Source organism: Corvus hawaiiensis, unplaced genomic scaffold (assembly GCF_020740725.1).
Source record: "Corvus hawaiiensis isolate bCorHaw1 unplaced genomic scaffold, bCorHaw1.pri.cur scaffold_339_ctg1, whole genome shotgun sequence".
Taxonomy (NCBI): Eukaryota; Metazoa; Chordata; class Aves; order Passeriformes; family Corvidae; genus Corvus; species Corvus hawaiiensis.
The window spans coordinates 9495-28017 of record NW_025963375.1 but is presented as its reverse complement, the minus strand read 5'-3'; the positions used below and the strand labels follow the sequence as shown (position 1 = coordinate 28017).

At 53.5% G+C, this 18523-nt stretch overlaps 1 protein-coding gene across 1 annotated transcript; it reads left to right on the top strand.

The window, feature by feature from the left end:
• Positions 1–1051: 1051 nt before the first annotated feature.
• CNOT3 (CCR4-NOT transcription complex subunit 3) lies at positions 1052–17006 on the top strand. Its single transcript, XM_048293468.1, has 5 exons — positions 1052–1204; positions 2863–3082; positions 8631–8763; positions 14480–14605; positions 16850–17006. Exons 1-5 carry the CDS (start codon positions 1135–1137, stop codon positions 16946–16948), a joined length of 648 nt encoding a protein of 215 aa, XP_048149425.1. The 5' UTR covers positions 1052–1134; the 3' UTR covers positions 16949–17006.
• The last annotated feature ends 1517 nt before the right edge of the window (positions 17007–18523 follow it).

Below are 18523 nucleotides of genomic sequence, written 5' to 3'. Positions count from 1 at the left end.
CTGCCAGAATTTTGGCGTTTCCCCTCAAGTTTTAGGATCCTCCTTCCCAAATTTTGCGTTTTCCCGCCTGAATTTTGGCTTTTCCTGCCAGGATTTTGGGGTTTCCCTTCAAATTTTGGGAACCTCCTTCCCAAATTTTGCATTTTCTCGCCAGAATTTTGGATTTTCCCGCCAGAATTTTAGGATCCTTTTTCCCAAATTTTGGGGGTTTTCCCCCCAAATTTTGAATTTCCCCCCCAAATATTGGGTTTTCCCACCAGAATTTTGGGTTTTCCCACCAGAATTTTGGGTTTTCTCGCCAGAATTTTGGGATCCTCCTTCCCAAATTTTGGGGTTTTCCACCAGAATTTTGGGTTTCCCCTCAAATTTTGGGTTTTCCCCTCAAGTTTTAGGATCCTCCTTCGTAAATTTTGGGTTTTCCCGCCACAATTTTGGTTTTTCCCGCCAAATTTTGTGTTCTGTCACCAGAATTTTGTCTTTTCCTGCCAGAATTTTGGGGTTTCCCTTCAAATTTTGGGAACATCCATCCCAAATTTTGGAGTTTTCCACCAGAATTTTGCGTTTCCCCTCAAATTTTGGGGTTTTCCCTCAACTTTTAGGATCATCCTGCCAAATTTTGGATTTTCCCCCAAATTTTGGCGTTTCCCCTCAAGTTTTGGGATCCTCCTTCCCAAATTTTGAATTTTCCCACCAGAATTTTGGGTTTTCCCGCCAGAATTTTGGCGTTTCCCCTCAAGTTTTAGGATCCTCCTTCCTAAATTGTGGGGTTTCCCCCCAAATTTTGGGTTTTCCCACCAGAATTTTGGTTTTCCCGCCAGAATTTTGGCGTTTCCCCTCAAGTTTTAGGATCCTCCTTCCTAAATTGTGGGGTTTCCCCCCAAATTTTGGGTTTTCCCCTCAAATTTTGCATTTTAGGCTCCCCCACCCCAATTTTAGGCCCCCCCGACCCCATTTTTGGGACCCCCCACCCCATTTTTAGGCCCTCTCACCCCAATTTTGGGACCCCCACCCCATTTTTAGGCCCTCCCACCCCATTTTTAGGCCCTCCCACCCCGATTTTGGGGACCCCCACCCCAATTTTGGGCCCCTTTCCCTCCCCCCCAGGCCCCGGAGCCCCTGAGCAGCCTCAAGTCGATGGCGGAACGAGCGGCGCTGGGCACGGGGCTGGAGGAGCCGGGACCCCCCCTGCACCTGGCTGAGAGGGGTGAGACCCCTCCCCAAATTAACCCTGAGCCCCCCAAACCCACCCTGACCCCCCCTGCACCTGGCTGAGAGGGGTGAGACCCCTCCCCAAATTAACCCTGAGCCCCCCAAACCCACCCTGACCCCCCCTGCACCTGGCTGAGAGGGGTGAGACCCCTCCCCAAATTAACCCTGACCCCCCCAAACCCACCCTGACCCCCCCTGCACCTGGCTGAGAGGGGTGAGACCCCTCCCCAAATTAACCCTGAGCCCCCCAAACCCACCCTGACCCCCCCTGCACCTGGCTGAGAGGGGTGAGACCCCTCCCCAAATTAACCCCGAGCCCCCCAAACCCACCCTGACCCCCCCTGCACCTGGCTGAGAGGGGTGAGACCCCTCCCCAAATTAACCCTGACCCCCCCCAAACCCACCCTGACCCCCCCTGCACCTGGCTGAGAGGGGTGAGACCCCTCCCCAAATTAACCCTGACCCCCCCAAACCCACCCTGACCCCCCCTGCACCTGGCTGAGAGGGGTGAGACCCCTCCCCAAATTAACCCTGAGCCCCCCAAACCCACCCTGACCCCCCCTGCACCTGGCTGAGAGGGGTGAGACCCCTCCCCAAATTAACCCTGAGCCCCCCAAATCCACCCTGACCCCCCCTGCACCTGGCTGAGAGGGGTGAGACCCCTCCCCAAATTAACCCTGACCCCCCCCGAGCCCCCCAAACCCACCCTGACCCCCCCCTGCACCTGGCTGAGAGGGGTGAGACCCCTCCCCAAATTAACCCTGACCCCCCCAAACCCACCCTGACCCTCCCTGCACCTGGCTGAGAGGGGTGAGACCCCTCCCCAAATTAACCCTGAGCCCCCCTGAGCCCCCCAAACCCACCCTGACCCCCCCCTGCACCTGGCTGAGAGGGGTGAGACCCCTCCCCAAATTAACCCTGAGCCCCCCAAACCCACCCTGACCCCCCCTGCACCTGGCTGAGAGGGGTGAGACCCCTCCCCAAATTAACCCTGAGCCCCCCCGAGCCCCCCAAACCCACCCTGACCCCCCCTGCACCTGGCTGAGAGGGGTGAGACCCCTCCCCAAATTAACCCTGACCCCCCCAAACCCACCCTGACCCCCCCCTGCACCTGGCTGAGAGGGGTGAGACCCCTCCCCAAATTAACCCTGAGCCCCCCCTGAGCCCCCCAGGACCCCCAAATCCCCCCAGGACCCCCAACCCCCCCCTGGAGACCCCCAAACCCCCCCCGGGGACTCCAAACCCCCCCTAGAGACCCCAAAACCCCCCTGGATACCCCAAAAATTCCCCTGGAGCCCCCCTAAATCCTACTCTAAGCACCTCAAATCCCCCCTGGTGACCCCCAAATGCCCCCTGGAGACCCCAAACCCCCCCAGGTGACCCCAAACCTCCCCTGGGGACCCCAAAACCACCCCCAGACCCCTTCAAACTCCCCCTGGAGACCCCAAACCCCCCCTGGAGACCCCAAACCCCCCCAGGTGACCCCAAACCCCCCCAAGTGACCCCAAACCCCCCCTGGAGACCCCAAACCCCCCCCAGGTGACCCCAAACCCCCCCAGGTGACCCCAAACCCCCCCTAGAGACCCCCAAACCCCCTCTGGAGACCCCAAACCCCCCCTCTAACCCCCTTCTCCCCCCTCTCTCTCCCCCCAGAGCTGCTGCTGGGGGCTGGGGGTGCCCCCCCCAGCTCGGGGGGCTCCGGGGGCACTTCGGGGGGTCCCGGGGGGGCTCTGGGCGAGGTCAGCATCCCGCTGTCGCTGGGGGTCTGTCCCCTGGGCCCCCTGCCCCTGCCCAAGGAGCAGTTGTACCAGCAGGCGCTGCAGGAGCCAGCCTGGCACCACATGCCCCACCCCTCGGATTCCGAGAGGATCAGGTGGGAATTCCCCCAAATTCGGGGCGTTTTGGGGGCATTTTGGGGGTCCTAGAGGGGATTTTGGGGGGTTACAGGAGGATTTTTGGGGGGATTTTTGGGGTTCCAGGGGGATTTGAGGGGGTTTCAGGGGGCTCCAGGGGGATTTTTGGGGGTGTCCCTGGCACCTCCTGCCCCCCACCCCTCGGATTCCGAGAGGATCGGGTGGGAATCCCCCAAATTCGGGGCGTTTTGGGGGCATTTTGGGGGTCCTAGAGGGGATTTTGGGGGGTTACAGGAGGATTTTTGGGGGGATTTTTGGGGTTCCAGGGGGATTTGGGGAGGTTTCAGGGGGTTCCAGGGGGTGTCCCTGGCACCTCCTGCCCCCACCCCTCGGATTCCGAGAGGATCAGGTGCGAATCCCCCAAATTCGGGGCGTTTTGGGGGCATTTTGGGGGTCCTAGAGGGGATTTTGGGGGGTTCCAGGGGGATTTTTGGGGTGTCCCTGGCACCACACGCCCCCATCCTTCGGATTCTGAGAGGATCAGGTGGGAATTCCCCAAATTCGGGGCGTTTTGGGGCATTTTGGGGGTCCTAGAGGGGATTTTGGGGGGTTCCAGGGGGATTTTGGGGGGTTCCAGGGGGATTTTTGGGGTGTCCCTGGCACCACACGCCCCCATCCTTCGGATTCTGAGAGGATCAGGTGCGGATCCCCCAAATTCGGGGCGTTTTGGGGGCATTTTGGGGGTCCTAGAGGGGATTTGGGGGAGTTCCAGGGAGGATTTGAGGTGCTTAGAGTGGGATTTTGGGGGGCTCCAGGGGGATTTTTGGGGTGTCCCTGGCACCACACCGCCCCCACCCCTCGGATTCCGAGAGGATCAGGTGGGAATCCCCCAAATTCGGGGCGTTTTGGGGGCATTTTGGGGGTCCTGGAGGGGATTTTGGGGGGTTCCAGGAGGATTTGAGGTGCTTAGAGTGGGATTTTGGGGGGTTCCAGGGGGATTTTTGGGGTGTCCCTGGCACCTCCTGCCCCCACCTCTCGGATTCCGAGAGGATCAGGTGCGAATCCCCCAAATTCGGGGCATTTTGGGGGCATTTTGGGGGTCCTAGAGGGGATTTTGGGGGGTTCCAGGGAATTTTTGGGGGGTTTCAGGGGGTTCCAGGGGGATTTTTGGGGTGTCCCTGGCACCACACGCCCCCATCCTTCGGATTCTGAGAGGATCAGGTGCGAATCCCCCAAATTCGGGGCATTTTGGGGGCATTTTGGGGGTCCTAGAGGGGATTTTGGGGGGTTCCAGGGGGATTTTTGGGGTGTCCCTGGCACCCACACGCCCCCCACCCCCTCGGATTCCGAGAGGATCAGGTGCGAATCCCCCAGATTTGGGGCGTTTTGGGGGCATTTTGGGGGTCCTAGAGGGGATTTTGGGGGGTTCCAGGAGGATTTGAGGTGCTTAGAGTGGGATTTTGGGGGGGCTCCAGGGGGATTTTTGGGGTGTCCCTGGCACCACACGCCCCCATCCTTCGGATTCTGAGAGGATCAGGTGCGAATCCCCCAAATTCGGGGCATTTTGGGGGCATTTTGGGGGTCCTAGAGGGGATTTGGGGGGGTTCCAGGGAATTTTTGGGGGGTTTCAGGGGGTTCCAGGGGGATTTTTGGGGTGTCCCTGGCACCACACGCCCCCATCCTTCGGATTCTGAGAGGATCAGGTGCGGATCCCCCAAATTCGGGGCATTTTGGGGGCATTTTGGGGGTCCTAGAGGGGATTTGGGGGGGTTCCAGGAGGATTTGAGGTGCTTAGAGTGGGATTTGGGGGGCTCCAGGGGGATTTTTGGGGTGTCCCTGGCACCACACGACCCCCCACCCCCTCGGATTCCGAGAGGATCAGGTGCGAATCCCCCAAATTTGGGACGTTTTGGGGGTCCTGGGGTGTCCTAGAGGGGATTTTGGGGGGTTTCAGGGGGATTTTTGGGGTGTCCCCTGGCATCACATCCCCCCACTCTTCAGATTCCGAGAGGATCAGGTGGGAATCCCCCAAATTTGGAGAATTTTGGGGGCATTTTGGGCGTCCTGGAGTGTCCTAGAGGGGATTTTGGGGGTCCTAGAGAGGATTTTGGGGGGTTACAAGGAGATTGGAGGTGCTTAGAGTGGGATTTTGGGGGGTTCCAGGGGGATTTTTGGGGTGTCCCTGGCACCACATGCCCCACCCCTCGGATTCTGAGAGGATCAGGTGCGGATCCCCCAAATTCGGGGCGTTTTGGGGGCATTTTGGGGGTCCTAGAGAGGATTTTGGGGGGTTACAAGGAGATTGGAGGTGCTTAGAGTGGGATTTTGGGGGGTTCCAGGGGGATTTTTGGGGTGTCCCTGGCACCACACGCCCCCACCCCTCGGATTCCGAGAGGATCAGGTGCGAATCCCCCAAATTTGGGACGTTTTGGGGGTCCTGGGGTGTCCTAGAGGGGATTTTGGGGGGTTTCAGGGGGATTTTTGGGGTGTCCCTGGCATCACATCCCCCCACTCTTCAGATTCCGAGAGGATCAGGTGGGAATCCCCAAATTTGGAGAATTTTGGGGGCATTTTGGGCGTCCTGGAGTGTCCTAGAGGGGATTTTGGGGGTCCTAGAGAGGATTTTGGGGGGTTACAAGGAGATTGGAGGTGCTTAGAGTGGGATTTTGGGGGGTTCCAGGGGGATTTTTGGGGTGTCCCTGGCACCACATGCCCCACCCCCTCGGATTCCGAGAGGATCAGGTGCGGATCCCCCAAATTCGGGGCATTTTGGGGGCATTTTGGGGGTCCTAGAGGGGATTTTGGGGGGTTCCAGGAGGATTTGAGGTGCTTAGAGTGGGATTTTGGGGGGCTCCAGGGGGATTTTTGGGGGTGTCCCTGGCACCACACGCCCCCATCCTTCGGATTCTGAGAGGATCAGGTGCGAATCCCCCAAATTCGGGGCGTTTTGGGGGCATTTTGGGGGGTCCTGGAGGGGGATTTGGGGGGGTTCCAGGGGGATTTTGGGGGGTTCCAGGGGGATTTTTGGGGTGTCCCTGGCACCACACGCCCCCACCCCTCGGATTCCGAGAGGATCAGGTGCGGATCCCCCAAATTCGGGGCGTTTTGGGGGCATTTTGGGGGTCCTAGAGGGGATTTTGGGGGGTTCCAGGGGGATTTTTTGGGGTGTCCCTGGCACCACACGCCCCCACACCCTCGGATTCCGAGAGGATCAGGTGCGGATCCCCCAAATTCGGGGCGTTTTGGGGGCATTTTGGGGGTCCTAGAGGGGATTTTGGGGGGTTCCAGGGAAATTTGGGGGGATTTTGGGGGGGTTCCAGGGGCATTTTTGGGGTGTCCCTGGCACCTCCTGCCCCCACCCCTCGGATTCTGAGAGGATCAGGTGCGGATCCCCCAAATTCGGGGCGTTTTGGGGGCATTTTGGGGGTCCTGGAGGGGACTTGGGGGGGTTCCAGGGGGATTTTGGGGGGTTCCAGGGGGATTTTTGGGGTGTCCCTGGCACCACACGCCCCCACCCCTCGGATTCCGAGAGGATCAGGTGCGGATCCCCCAAATTTGGGGCGTTTTGGGGGCATTTTGGGGGTCCTAGAGGGGATTTTGGGGGGTTCCAGGAGGATTTGAGGTGCTTAGAGTGGGATTTTGGGGGGGCTCCAGGGGGATTTTTGGGGTGTCCCTGGCACCTCCTGCCCCCACCCCTCGGATTCTGAGAGGATCAGGTGCGAATCCCCCAAATTCGGGGCATTTTGGGGGCATTTTGGGGGTCCTAGAGGGGATTTGGGGGGGTTCCAGGGAATTTTTGGGGGGTTTCAGGGGGGTTCCAGGGGGATTTTTGGGGTGTCCCTGGCACCTCCTGCCCCCACCCCTCGGATTCCGAGAGGATCAGGTGGGAATCCCCCAAATTCGGGGCGTTTTGGGGGCATTTTGGGGGTCCTGGAGGGGATTTTGGGGGGTTCCAGGAGGATTTGAGGTGCTTAGAGTGGGATTTTGGGGGGGTTCCAGGGGGATTTTTGGGGTGTCCCTGGCACCACACGCCCCCCACCCCTCGGATTCTGAGAGGATCAGGTGGGAATCCCCCAAATTCGGGGTGTTTTGGGGCATTTTGGGGGTCCTGGAGGGGATTTGGGGGGTTCCAGGGAATTTTTGGGGGGTTTCAGGGGGTTCCAGGGGGATTTTTGGGGTGTCCCTGGCACCACACGCCCCCACCCCTCGGATTCCGAGAGGATCAGGTGCGAATCCCCCAAATTCGGGGCGTTTTGGGGGCATTTTGGGGGTCCTGGAGGGGATTTTGGGGGGCTCCAGGGGGATTTTTGGGGTGTCCCTGGCACCTCCTGCCCCCACCTCTCGGATTCCGAGAGGATCAGGTGGGAATCCCCCAAATTCGGGGCGTTTTGGGGCATTTTGGGGGTCCTAGAGGGGATTTGGGGGGTTACAGGGAGATTTGGGGGGTTTCAGGGGGTTCCAGGGGCATTTTTGGGGTGTCCCTGGCACCTCCTGCCCCCACCTCTCGGATTCCGAGAGGATCAGGTGGGAATCCCCCAAATTTGGGACATTTTGGGGGTCCTACAGGGCATTTTGGGTGTCCTGGAGGGGATTTTGGGGGGTTCCAGGGAGATTGGGGGGGGTTTCAGGGGGATTTTTTTTTCCTTTAATTTTGGGTTATTTTCCCCCTTTTTTTGGGCTCATTTTGGGATAATTTCTCCTTTTTTTTTTTTTCCCTTTAATTTTGGGTGAAATTTCCCCTTTTTTTGCGGTATAATTTTGGGATATTTTTGCCCCGTTTTTATCTGCAATTTTGGGACATTTATTCCTCTTTTTCAGGTGCATTTTTTGGCTTATTTTCCCCTTTTTTTGGGATGTAATTTTGGGATACTTTGCCCCATTTTTATCTCTAATTTTGAGACACTTACTCCCCTTTTTCAGGTGCGTTTTTTGGGATATTTCCCCCCTTTTTTGGGGTCTAATTTTGGGATATTTTACCCCGTTTTTATCCATAGTTTTGGGACATTCATTTCTCTTTTCAGGTGCATTTTTTGGGTTATTTCCCCTTTTTTTTGGGTGTCATTTTGGGATATTTCCCCCTTTTTTTGGCATGTAATTTTGGGATATTTGCCCCGTTTTTATCCGTAATTTTGGGATATTTATTCCTCTTTTTCAGGTACATTTTTTGGGTTATTTCCCCCTTTTTTTTGGTCTCATTTTGGGTTGTTTTTCCCCCTTTTTTTGGGATGTAATTTTGGGATATTTTTCCCCGTTTTTATACATAACTTTGGGATATTTATTCCTCTTTTTCGGGTGCATTTTTTGGGTTATTTTCCCCTTTTTTTTGGTCTCATTTTGGGATATTTCCCCCTTTTTTTTTGGCCTCATTTTGGGATATTCCCTCTTATTTTTGGTCTCATTTTAGGATATCCCCCATTTTTTACCATTTCACAATCCCACTTTATCCCCCTCCTTTTTTTTCCCCCCCTATTATTTTGGGCTATTCCCCCCCCCACTATTTTAATTTGTAACTTTTGCCCTTTTTGGCCGTTTTTAACCCCATTTTGGGTGCTTTTTCCCCTCCCGCAGGCAGTACCTGCCCCGCAACCCCTGCCCCACCCCCCCCTACCACCACCAGCTGCCGCCTCCCCACTCGGACACGGTGGAGTTCTACCAGCGCCTCTCCACCGAGACGCTCTTCTTCATCTTCTACTACCTGGAGGTACCCAAAATCCCCGCAATTCACCCCAAAATCCCCGCAATTCGCCCCAAAATCCCCGCAATTTGCCCCAAAATCCCCGCAATTCACCCCAAAATCCCCGCAATTCAACCCAAAATCCCCGCAATTCACCCCAAAATCCCCAGAATTCACCCCAAAATCCCCGCAATTCAACCCAAAATCCCCGCAATTCACCCCAAAATCCCCGCAATTCACCCCAAAATCCCCGCAATTCACCCCAAAATCCCCGCAATTCACCCCAAAATCCCCGCAATTCAACCCAAAATCCCCAGAATTCAACCCCAAATGCCCAGAATTCGCCCCAAAATCCCCGCAATTCACCCCAAAATCCCCGCAATTCACCCCAAAATCCCCGCAATTCGCCCCAAAATCCCTGCAATTCAACCCAAAATCCCCGCAATTCAACCCAAAATCCCCGCAATTCACCCCAAATCCCCGCAATTCAACCCAAATCCCCGCAATTCACCGCAAAATCCCCGCAATTCACCCCAAAATCCCCGCAATTCACCCCAAATCCCCGCAATTCACCCCAAAATCCCCGCAATTCGCCCCCAAAATCCCTGCAATTCACCCCAAAATCCCCGCAATTCACCCCAAAATCCCCCGCAATTCGCCCCAAAATCCCTGCAATTCACCCCAAAATCCCCGCAATTCAACCCAAAATCCCCGCAATTCAACCCAAATCCCCGCAATTCAACCCAAAATCCCCGCAATTCACCCCAAATCCCCGCAATTCACCCCAAAATCCCCGCAATTCAACCCAAATCCCCCGCAATTCAACCCAAAATCCCCACAATTCACCCCAAATCCCCGCAATTCAACCCAAAATCCCCACAATTCAACCCAAATCCCCGCAATTCACCCCAAAATCCCCGCAATTCACCCCCAAAATCCCCACAATTCACCCCAAAATCCCCAGAATTCAACCCAAAATCCCCAGAATTCGCCCCAAAATCCCCGCAATTCACCCCAAAATCCCCGCAATTCGCCCCAAATCCCCGCAATTCACCCCCAAAATCCCCAGAATTCGCCCCAAAATCCCCGCAATTCACCCCCAAAATCCCCGCAATTCAACCCAAATCCCCGCAATTCACCCCAAAATCCCCGCAATTCAACCCCAAATCCCCAGAATTCGCCCCAAAATCCCCGCAATTCACCCCAAATCCCCGCAATTCGCCCCAAATCCCCGCAATTCACCCCAAAATCCCCGCAATTCAACCCAAAATCCCCACAATTCAACCCAAAATCCCCGCAATTCAACCCAAATCCCCGCAATTCAACCAAAATCCCCGCAATTCACCTCAAAATCCCCACAATTCACCCCAAAATCCCCGCAATTCGCCCCAAATCCCCGCAATTCGCCCCAAATCCCCGCAATTCAACCCAAAATCCCCAGAATTTGCCCCAAAATCCCCGCAATTCAACCCAAAATCCCCAGAATTCGCCCCAAAATCCCCGCAATTCAACCCAAAATCCCCAGAATTCGCCCCAAAATCCCCGCGATTCAACCCAAAATCCTGGCAATTCACCCCAAAATCCCGGCAATTCACCCCAAAATCCCCACAATTCACCCCAAAATCCCCGCAATTCAACCCAAAATCCCCCGAACTCGCCCCAAAATCCCCGCGATTCAACCCAAAATCCCCGCAATTCACCCCAAAATCCCCGCAATTCACCCCAAAATCCCGGCAATTCACCCCAAAATCCCCGCAATTCACCCCAAAATCCCCGCAATTCAACCCAAAATCCCCAGAATTCGCCCCAAAATCCCCGCAATTCACCCCAAAATCCCCGCAATTCAACCCAAATCCCCGCAATTCGCCCCAAAATCCCCACAATTCAACCCAAAATCCCCAGAATTCGCCCCAAAATCCCCGCAATTCAACCCAAATCCCGGCAATTCGCCCCAAAATCCTGGCAATTCACCCCAAAATCCCCGCAATTCGCCCCAAAATCCCCAGAATTCGCCCCAAAATCCCTGCAATTCACCCCAAAATCCCCGCAATTCACCCCAAAATCCCCGCAATTCAACCCAAAATCCCCAGAATTCAACCCAAATCCCCGCAATTCGCCCCAAAATCCCCACAATTCAACCCAAAATCCCCAGAATTCACCCCCAAATCCCAAGAATTCGCCCCAAAATCCCCAGAATTCACCCCAAAATCTTGAGAATTCGCCCCAAAATCCCCGCAATTCACCCCAAAATCCCCGCAATTCAATCCAAAATCCCCAGAATTTGCCCCAAAATCCCCGCAATTCAACCCAAAATCCCCAGAATTCGCCCCCAAAATCTTGAGAATTCGCCCTAAAATCCCCGCAATTCACCCCAAAATCCCCGCAATTCAACCAAAAATCCCCACAATTCAACCCAAAATCCCTGCAATTCAACCCAAAATCCCCAGAATTCACCCCCAAATCCCAAGAATTTGCCCCAAAATCCCCAGAATTCACCCCAAAATCTTGAGAATTCACCCCAAAATCCCAGGAATTCACCTCGAAATCCAGGCTTTCCCAAAAAGCTCCAAAACAGCCCCAAAATCTCCTCAAATCCCCCCAAAATCCGTCCCAAAAAGTCCTTTGAGGAATCCCCAGGGCCCCCCCCAGAGCCTTTCCTTCATTTTCTCCTCCCCAAAGATCCCAAAATCCCGAGAATTCACCCCAAAATCCCAATAATTCACCCCCAAATCCTGGGAATTCACCTCAAAATCCTGGGAATTCACCCCAAAATCCCAGGAATTCACCCCCAAAATCCTGAGAATTCACCCCAAATCGCCCTAAATTCGGGGCCAAACCAATCCCCTGACCCCTTCTCCATCCAGTTTTGGGCTGGAAAAGCGGGAATTTGGGATTTTGGGGCAGATTTCTCCATTTTGGGCGACCCCAAATCCCTCCCAAGCCCGGGCGGAACCAAATCGAGCCTGGGGGGGGGGTGGGAGGGAAAAGCTGAATTTGGGGGGATTTCCTTGGATTTGGGGGGGATTTTTGGGGGGATTTCTTTGGATTTTGGGGTATTTTGGGTGGATTTCTTTGGATTTGGGGGGATTTTGGGGGGATTTGTTTGGATTTGGGGGGATTTTGGGGGGATTTGTTTGGATTTGGGGGTATTTTGGGTGGATTTCTTTGGATTTGGGGGAATTTGGGGGGATTTCTTTGGCTTTGGGGGTATTTTGGGGGGATTTCTTTGGATTTGGGGGGGATTTTGGGGGGATTTCTTTGGATTTTGGGTGGATTTCTTTGGATTTGGGGTATTTTGGGTGGATTTCTTTGGATTTTGGGGGGATTTCTTTGGATTTTGGGGTATTTTGGGTGGATTTCTTTGGCTCTGGGGGGGATTTTGGGTGGATTTCTTTGGCTTTGGGGTATTTTGGGGGGATTTCTTTGGATTTTGGGTGGATTTCTTTGGATTTGGGATATTTTGGGGGGATTTCTTTGGATTTTGGGGGGATTTCTTTGGATTTGGGGGAATTTGGGTGGATTTCTTTGGCTCTGGGGGGGATTTTGGGTGGATTTCTTTGGCTCTGGGGGGATTTTGGGGGGATTTCTTTCCATTTTGGGTGGATTTCTTTGGATTTGGGGAAATTTGGGGGGATTTCTTTGGATTTGGGGGAATTTGGGGGGATTTCTTTGGCTCTGGGGGATTTTTTTGGGTGGATTTCTTTGGATTTGGGGTATTTTGGGTGGATTTCTTTGGATTTGGGGGAATTTGGGGGGATTTCTTTGGATTTTGGGGGGGATTTCTTTGGCTCTGGGGGGATTTTGGGGGGGATTTCTTTCCATTTTGGGTGGATTTCTTTGGATTTGGGGAAATTTGGGGGGATTTCCTTGGATTTGGGGGGGATTTTTGGGGGATTTCTTTGGATTTGGGGGGGATTTTTGGGGGGATTTCTTTGGATTTGGGGGGATTTTGGGTGGATTTCTTTGGATTTGGGGGGGATTTTGGGTGGATTTCTTTGGATTTTGGGTGGATTTCTTTGGCTCTGGGGGGATTTTGGGGGGATTTCTTTGGATTGGGGGGGATTTTGGGTGGATTTGTTTGGATTTTGGGGGGATTTCTTTGGCTTTGGGGTATTTTTGGGTGGATTTCTTTGGATTTGGGGGAATTTGGGTGGATTTGTTTGGCTTTGGGGGTGTTTTGGGTGGATTTCTTTGGATTTGGGGTATTTTGGGGGGATTTCCTTGGGATTTTGGGGGGATTTCTTTGGATTTTGGGGCGATTTCTTTGGCTCTGGGGGTATTTTGGGTGGATTTCTTAGGATTTGGGGGAATTTGGGTGGATTTCTTTGGCTCGGGGGTATTTTGGGGGGATTTCTTTGGATTTGGGGTATTTTGGGTGGATTTCTTTGGCTCTGGGGGGTATTTTGGGGGGATTTCTTTGGCTTTGGGGTATTTTGGGGGGATTTCTTTGGATTTGGGGGAATTTGGGTGGATTTGTTTGGATTTGGGGTATTTTGGGTGGATTTCTTTGGCTCTGGGGGGATTTTGGGTGGATTTCTTTGGCTTTGGGGGATTTTGGGGGGATTTCTTTGGATTTGGGGGAATTTGGGTGGATTTGTTTGGCTTTGGGGGTGTTTTGGGTGGATTTCTTTGGATTTGGGGTATTTTGGGGGGATTTCCTTGGGATTTTGGGGGGATTTCTTTGGATTTTGGGGCGATTTCTTTGGCTCTGGGGGTATTTTGGGTGGATTTCTTAGGATTTGGGGGAATTTGGGTGGATTTCTTTGGCTCGGGGGTATTTTTGGGGGGATTTCTTTGGATTGGGGGGGATTTTGGGTGGATTTCTTTGGCTTTGGGGTATTTTGGGGGGGATTTCTTTCCATTTTGGGTGGATTTCTTTGGATTTGGGGAAATTTGGGGGGATTTCTTCGGATTTGGGGTATTTTGGGTGGATTTCTTTGGCTCTGGGGTATTTTTGGGTGGATTTCTTCGGATTTGGGGGAATTTGGGGGGATTTCTTTGGCTCTGGGGTATTTTTGGGTGGATTTCCTTGGCTCTGGGGGGGTATTTTGGGTGGATTTCTTTGGATTTGGGGTATTTTGGGTGGATTTCTTTGGCTCTGGGGGGGATTTTGGGTGGACTTCTTCGGATTTGGGGGAATTTGGGTGGATTTCTTTGGCTCTGGGGGGGATTTTGGGGCGATTTCTTTGGCTCTGGGGGGGATTTTGGGTGGATTTCCTTGGCTCTGGGGGGTATTTTGGGTGGATTTCTTTGGATTTGGGGGATTTTGGGTGGATTTCTTTGGCTCTGGGGGGGATTTTGGGTGGATTTCCTTGGCTCTGGGGGGGATTTTGGGGCGATTTCTTTGGCTCTGGGGTATTTTTGGGGGGATTTCCTTGGCTCTGGGGGTTATTTTGGGTGGATTTCCTTGGCTCTGGGGGGGATTTTGGGGGGATTTCCTTGGCTCTGGGGGGTATTTTGGGTGGATTTCTTTGGATTTGGGGGATTTTGGGTGGATTTCTTTGGCTCTGGGGGGGATTTTGGGTGGATTTCCTTGGCTCTGGGGGGGATTTTGGGGCGATTTCTTTGGCTCTGGGGTATTTTGGGGGGATTTCCTTGGCTCTGGGGGTTATTTTGGGTGGATTTCCTTGGCTCTGGGGGGGATTTTGGGGGGATTTCCTTGGCTCTGGGGGGTATTTTGGGTGGATTTCCTTGGCTTTGGGGGTATTTTGGGGTGCCAGTGGTGGATTTTGGGGCTCCCCAGGGCACCAAGGCTCAGTACCTGGCGGCCAAGGCGCTCAAGAAGCAGTCGTGGCGCTTCCACACCAAGTACATGATGTGGTTCCAGCGGCACGAGGAGCCCAAAACCATCACGGACGAGTTCGAGCAGGTCAGGAACGGCCCCAATTCCCAAAATTCCCAGCCCAAAATTCCCACCTGGAGCCCAAAACGATCCCAAATCCCCCCAAAATCCCCCAAAAACGGCTTCGAAATCGGCCCGAAAATGGATTTTTTTATTGTGGGGTCCTCAAAATCCATCCCTGGATCCCAAAATTCCATCCCTGAATCCCAAAATTCCGTCCCTGAATCCCAGAATTTCATCCCTGGACCCCGAATTCCCGAAATTCCCAGCCCAAAATTCCCACCTGGGTTCCCAAAAATCCCCCAAAAACGGCTTCGAAATCGGCCTGAAAATGGATTTGAAATGGATTTTTTTAGGGTGGGGTCCTCAAATTTCCATCCCTGGATCCCAAAATTCCATCCCTGAATCCCAAAATTCCATCCCTGAATCCCAAATTCCCAAAATTCCCAGCCCCAAATTCCCACCTGGGTTCCCAAAATGATCCCAAATCCCCCCAAAATCCCCCAAAAACGGCTTCGAAATCGGCCCGAAAATGGATTTTTTTATTGTGGGGTCCTCAAAATCCATCCCTGAAGCCCAAAATTCCATCCCTGAATCCCAAAATTCCGTCCCTGAATCCCAGAATTTCATCCCTGGACCCCGAATTCCCGAAATTCCCAGCCCCAAATTCCCACCTGGGTTCCCAAAAATCCCCCAAAAACGGCTTCGAAATCGGCCTGAAAATGGATTTGAAATGGATTTTTTTAGGGTGGGGTCCTCAAATTTCCTTCCCTGGATCCCAAAATTCCATCCCTGAATCCCAAAATTCCATCCCTGAATCCCAAATTCCCAAAATTCCCAGCCCCAAATTCCCACCTGGGTTCCCAAAATGATCCCAAATCCCCCCAAAATCCCCCAAAAACGGCTTCGAAATCGGCCTGAAAATGGATTTTTTTATTGTGGGGTCCTCAAAATTCATCCCTGAAGCCCAAAATTCCATCCCTGAATCCCAAAATTCCGTCCCTGAATCCCAGAATTTCATCCCTGGACCCCGAATTCCCGAAATTCCCAGCCCAAAATTCCCACCTGGGTTCCCAAAATGATCCCAAATCCCCCAAAAATCCCCCAAAAACGGCTTCGAAATCGGCCTGAAAATGGATTTGAAATGGATTTTTTTAGGGTGGGATCCTCAAATTTCCATCCCTGGATCCCAAAATTCCATCCCTGAATCCCAAAATTCCATCTCTGAATCCCAAATTCCCAAAATTCCCAGCCCAAAATTCCCACCTGGAGCCCAAAACGATCCCAAATCCCCCCAAAATCCCCCAAAAACGGCTTCGAAATCGGCCTGAAAATGGATTTTTTTATTGTGGGGTCCTCAAAATCCATCCCTGGATCCCAAAATTCCATCCCTGAATCCCAAAATTCCATCCCTGAATCCCAGAATTCCGTCCCTGAATCCCAGAATTTCATCCCTGGACCCCGAATTCCCGAAATTCCCAGCCCAAAATTCCCACCTGGGTTCCCAAAATGATCCCAAATCCCCCAAAAATCCCCCAAAAACGGCTTCGAAATCGGCCTGAAAATGGATTTGGAAAGGATTTTTTTAGGGTGGGATCCTCAAAATCCCAAAAATTCATCCCTGAAGCCCAAAATTCCATCCCTGAATCCCAAATTCCCAAAATTCCCAGCCCAAAATTCCCACCTGGAGCCCCAAAATCCCCAAAACCCCCTAAATTCCCTCCCCCAACTCCGATTTTAACGGGGTTTTTTGGGTGGGGGGGATTTTGGGGATCCCCCAACGATTTTTTGGGTACCCCCCCAAATTCCTGCACCCCAAAATTCCCACCTGGACCCCAAAACTCCATCCCTGAACCCCAGAATTCCATCCCTGAATCCCAAAATTCCCACCTGGACCCCAAAACTCCATCCCTGAACCCCAAAATCCCCCTCTGGAATTCCCAAAATCCCCAAAACCCCCTAAATTCCCACCCCCAACTCCGATTTTAACGGGGTTTTTTTGGGTGGGGGGGATTTCGGGGATCCCCCAACGATTTTTTGGGGTGCTCCCCAAATTCCTGCACCCCAAAATTCCCCCCTTGAACCCCAGAATTCCATCCCTGAACCCCAAAATCCCCTTCTGGAATTCTCAAAATCCCCAAAACCCCCTAAATTCCCTCCCCCAACTCCGATTTTAACGGGGTTTTTTTGGGTGGGGGGGATTTTGGGGATCCCCCAACGATTTTTGGGGTGCTCCTTCCCCCTGGCCGAACCCCAAATCCCCAAATTTAGGGCACTTACATCTACTTTGACTACGAGAAGTGGGGGCAGCGCAAGAAGGAGGGCTTCACCTTCGAGTACCGCTACCTGGAGGACCGAGACCTGCAGTGAACGGGGGGGAGGGGGAAAAACCCCCCAAAATCCCCCCCCAAAAATCCCCAAAAAATCCTAAAAAAAAAACCCAACCTCCCCTCCCCCCCCTGCATGCGACTGGGGGGGGGGGGGGGGGGGGCAGAGCCAGCAACACCCCCAAAACCCCTGGGATTCACCCCAAAATTTCCCCCTCCTGGTGCTGCAGCTGGGCTGAGCTTTTTTTTTTTTTTTTTTTTTTTCGGTTGTGGGGGAGGGTTTAAAAAAAAAAAAAACCAAAAAACAACAACAAAAAAAAGGGGTTTTGGGGTTGTTTTGGTTTGGTTTTTTTTGGGGGGGGAGGGGTCCCAGGGGGAGGTTTTGGGGTGTTTTCCCCTCCCCCTCCCCCCCTTTTCCCGTTCCCCTCCCCCCCCACAGTTGAAGATATTTTTCGTAAACTTATTTTCATTTTGGAAAATATTTATGAATAAATAGTTTTATATCAGAGCTCGTTGTGGGGGGGGGAGGGGGAGGGGATTTTTGGGGGGGATTTTTGGGGATTTTTAGGGGGCAAAAATCTTCTTTTACCCCCAAAATTTGGCGTTTGACCCTCCCACCCCCCTCCCCCCCCCCCCAAAATAAAACTTGGGCTGCTCCAATCCAGGGGGAGCCTGAGAGAGTCTAGGAGGGTACCACTGCATTTGGGGGGGGGTTTGGTCTCAGGTGGATTTTGGGGGGTCTCAGGTGGATTTTGGGGGGGTCTCAGGTGGATTTTGGGGGCTCCCCGCGCCCCCCTCGCGCCAGCCGCGGGTGGAACTGTCCAGTGTAGATTTGGGGGGTCTCAGGTTTATTTTGGGGGCCTCAGGGGGATTTTGGGGATCTCAGGGGGATTTTGGGGGGTCTCAGGTGGATTTTGGGGGGTCTCAGTTGGATTTTGGGGGCTCCCCGCGCCCCCCCCCGCGCCAGCCGCGGGTGGAACTGGCTGTTGTAGATTTTGGGGGGGGTCTCAGGGGGATTTTGGGGGTCTCAGGTTGATTTGGGGGGTCTCAGGTTTATTTTGGGGGGTCTCAGTTGGATTTTGGAGGTCTCAGGTTTATTTTGGGGGTCTCAGGTGGATTTTGGGCGGTCTCAGGTTGATTTTGGGGGGTCTCAGGTTGATTTTGGGGGGTCTCAGGGGGATTTTGGGGGGTCTCAGGTTGATTTTGGGGGTCTCAGTTGGATTTTGGGGGGTCTCAGGGGGATTTTGGGGGCTCCCCGCGCCCCCCCCCGCGCCAGCCGCGGATGGAACTGGCTGTTGTAGGTTTTGGGGGGTCTCAGGTTTATTTTGGGGGGGGTCTCAGGTTGATTTTGGGGGGTCTCAGGTGGATTTTGGGGGGTCTCAGGTTTATTTTGGGGGTCTCAGGTTTATTTTGGGAGGGTCTCAGGTTTATTTTGGGGGGTCTCAGGTTGATTTTGGGGGGTCTCAGGGGGATTTTGGGGGGTCTCAGGTTTATTTTGGGGGGGGTCTCAGGTTTATTTTGGGGGGTCTCAGGTTGATTTTGGGGGGTCTCAGGGGGATTTTGGGGGGTCTCAGGTGGATTTTGGGGTGTCTCAGGGGGATTTTGGGGGCTCCCCGCG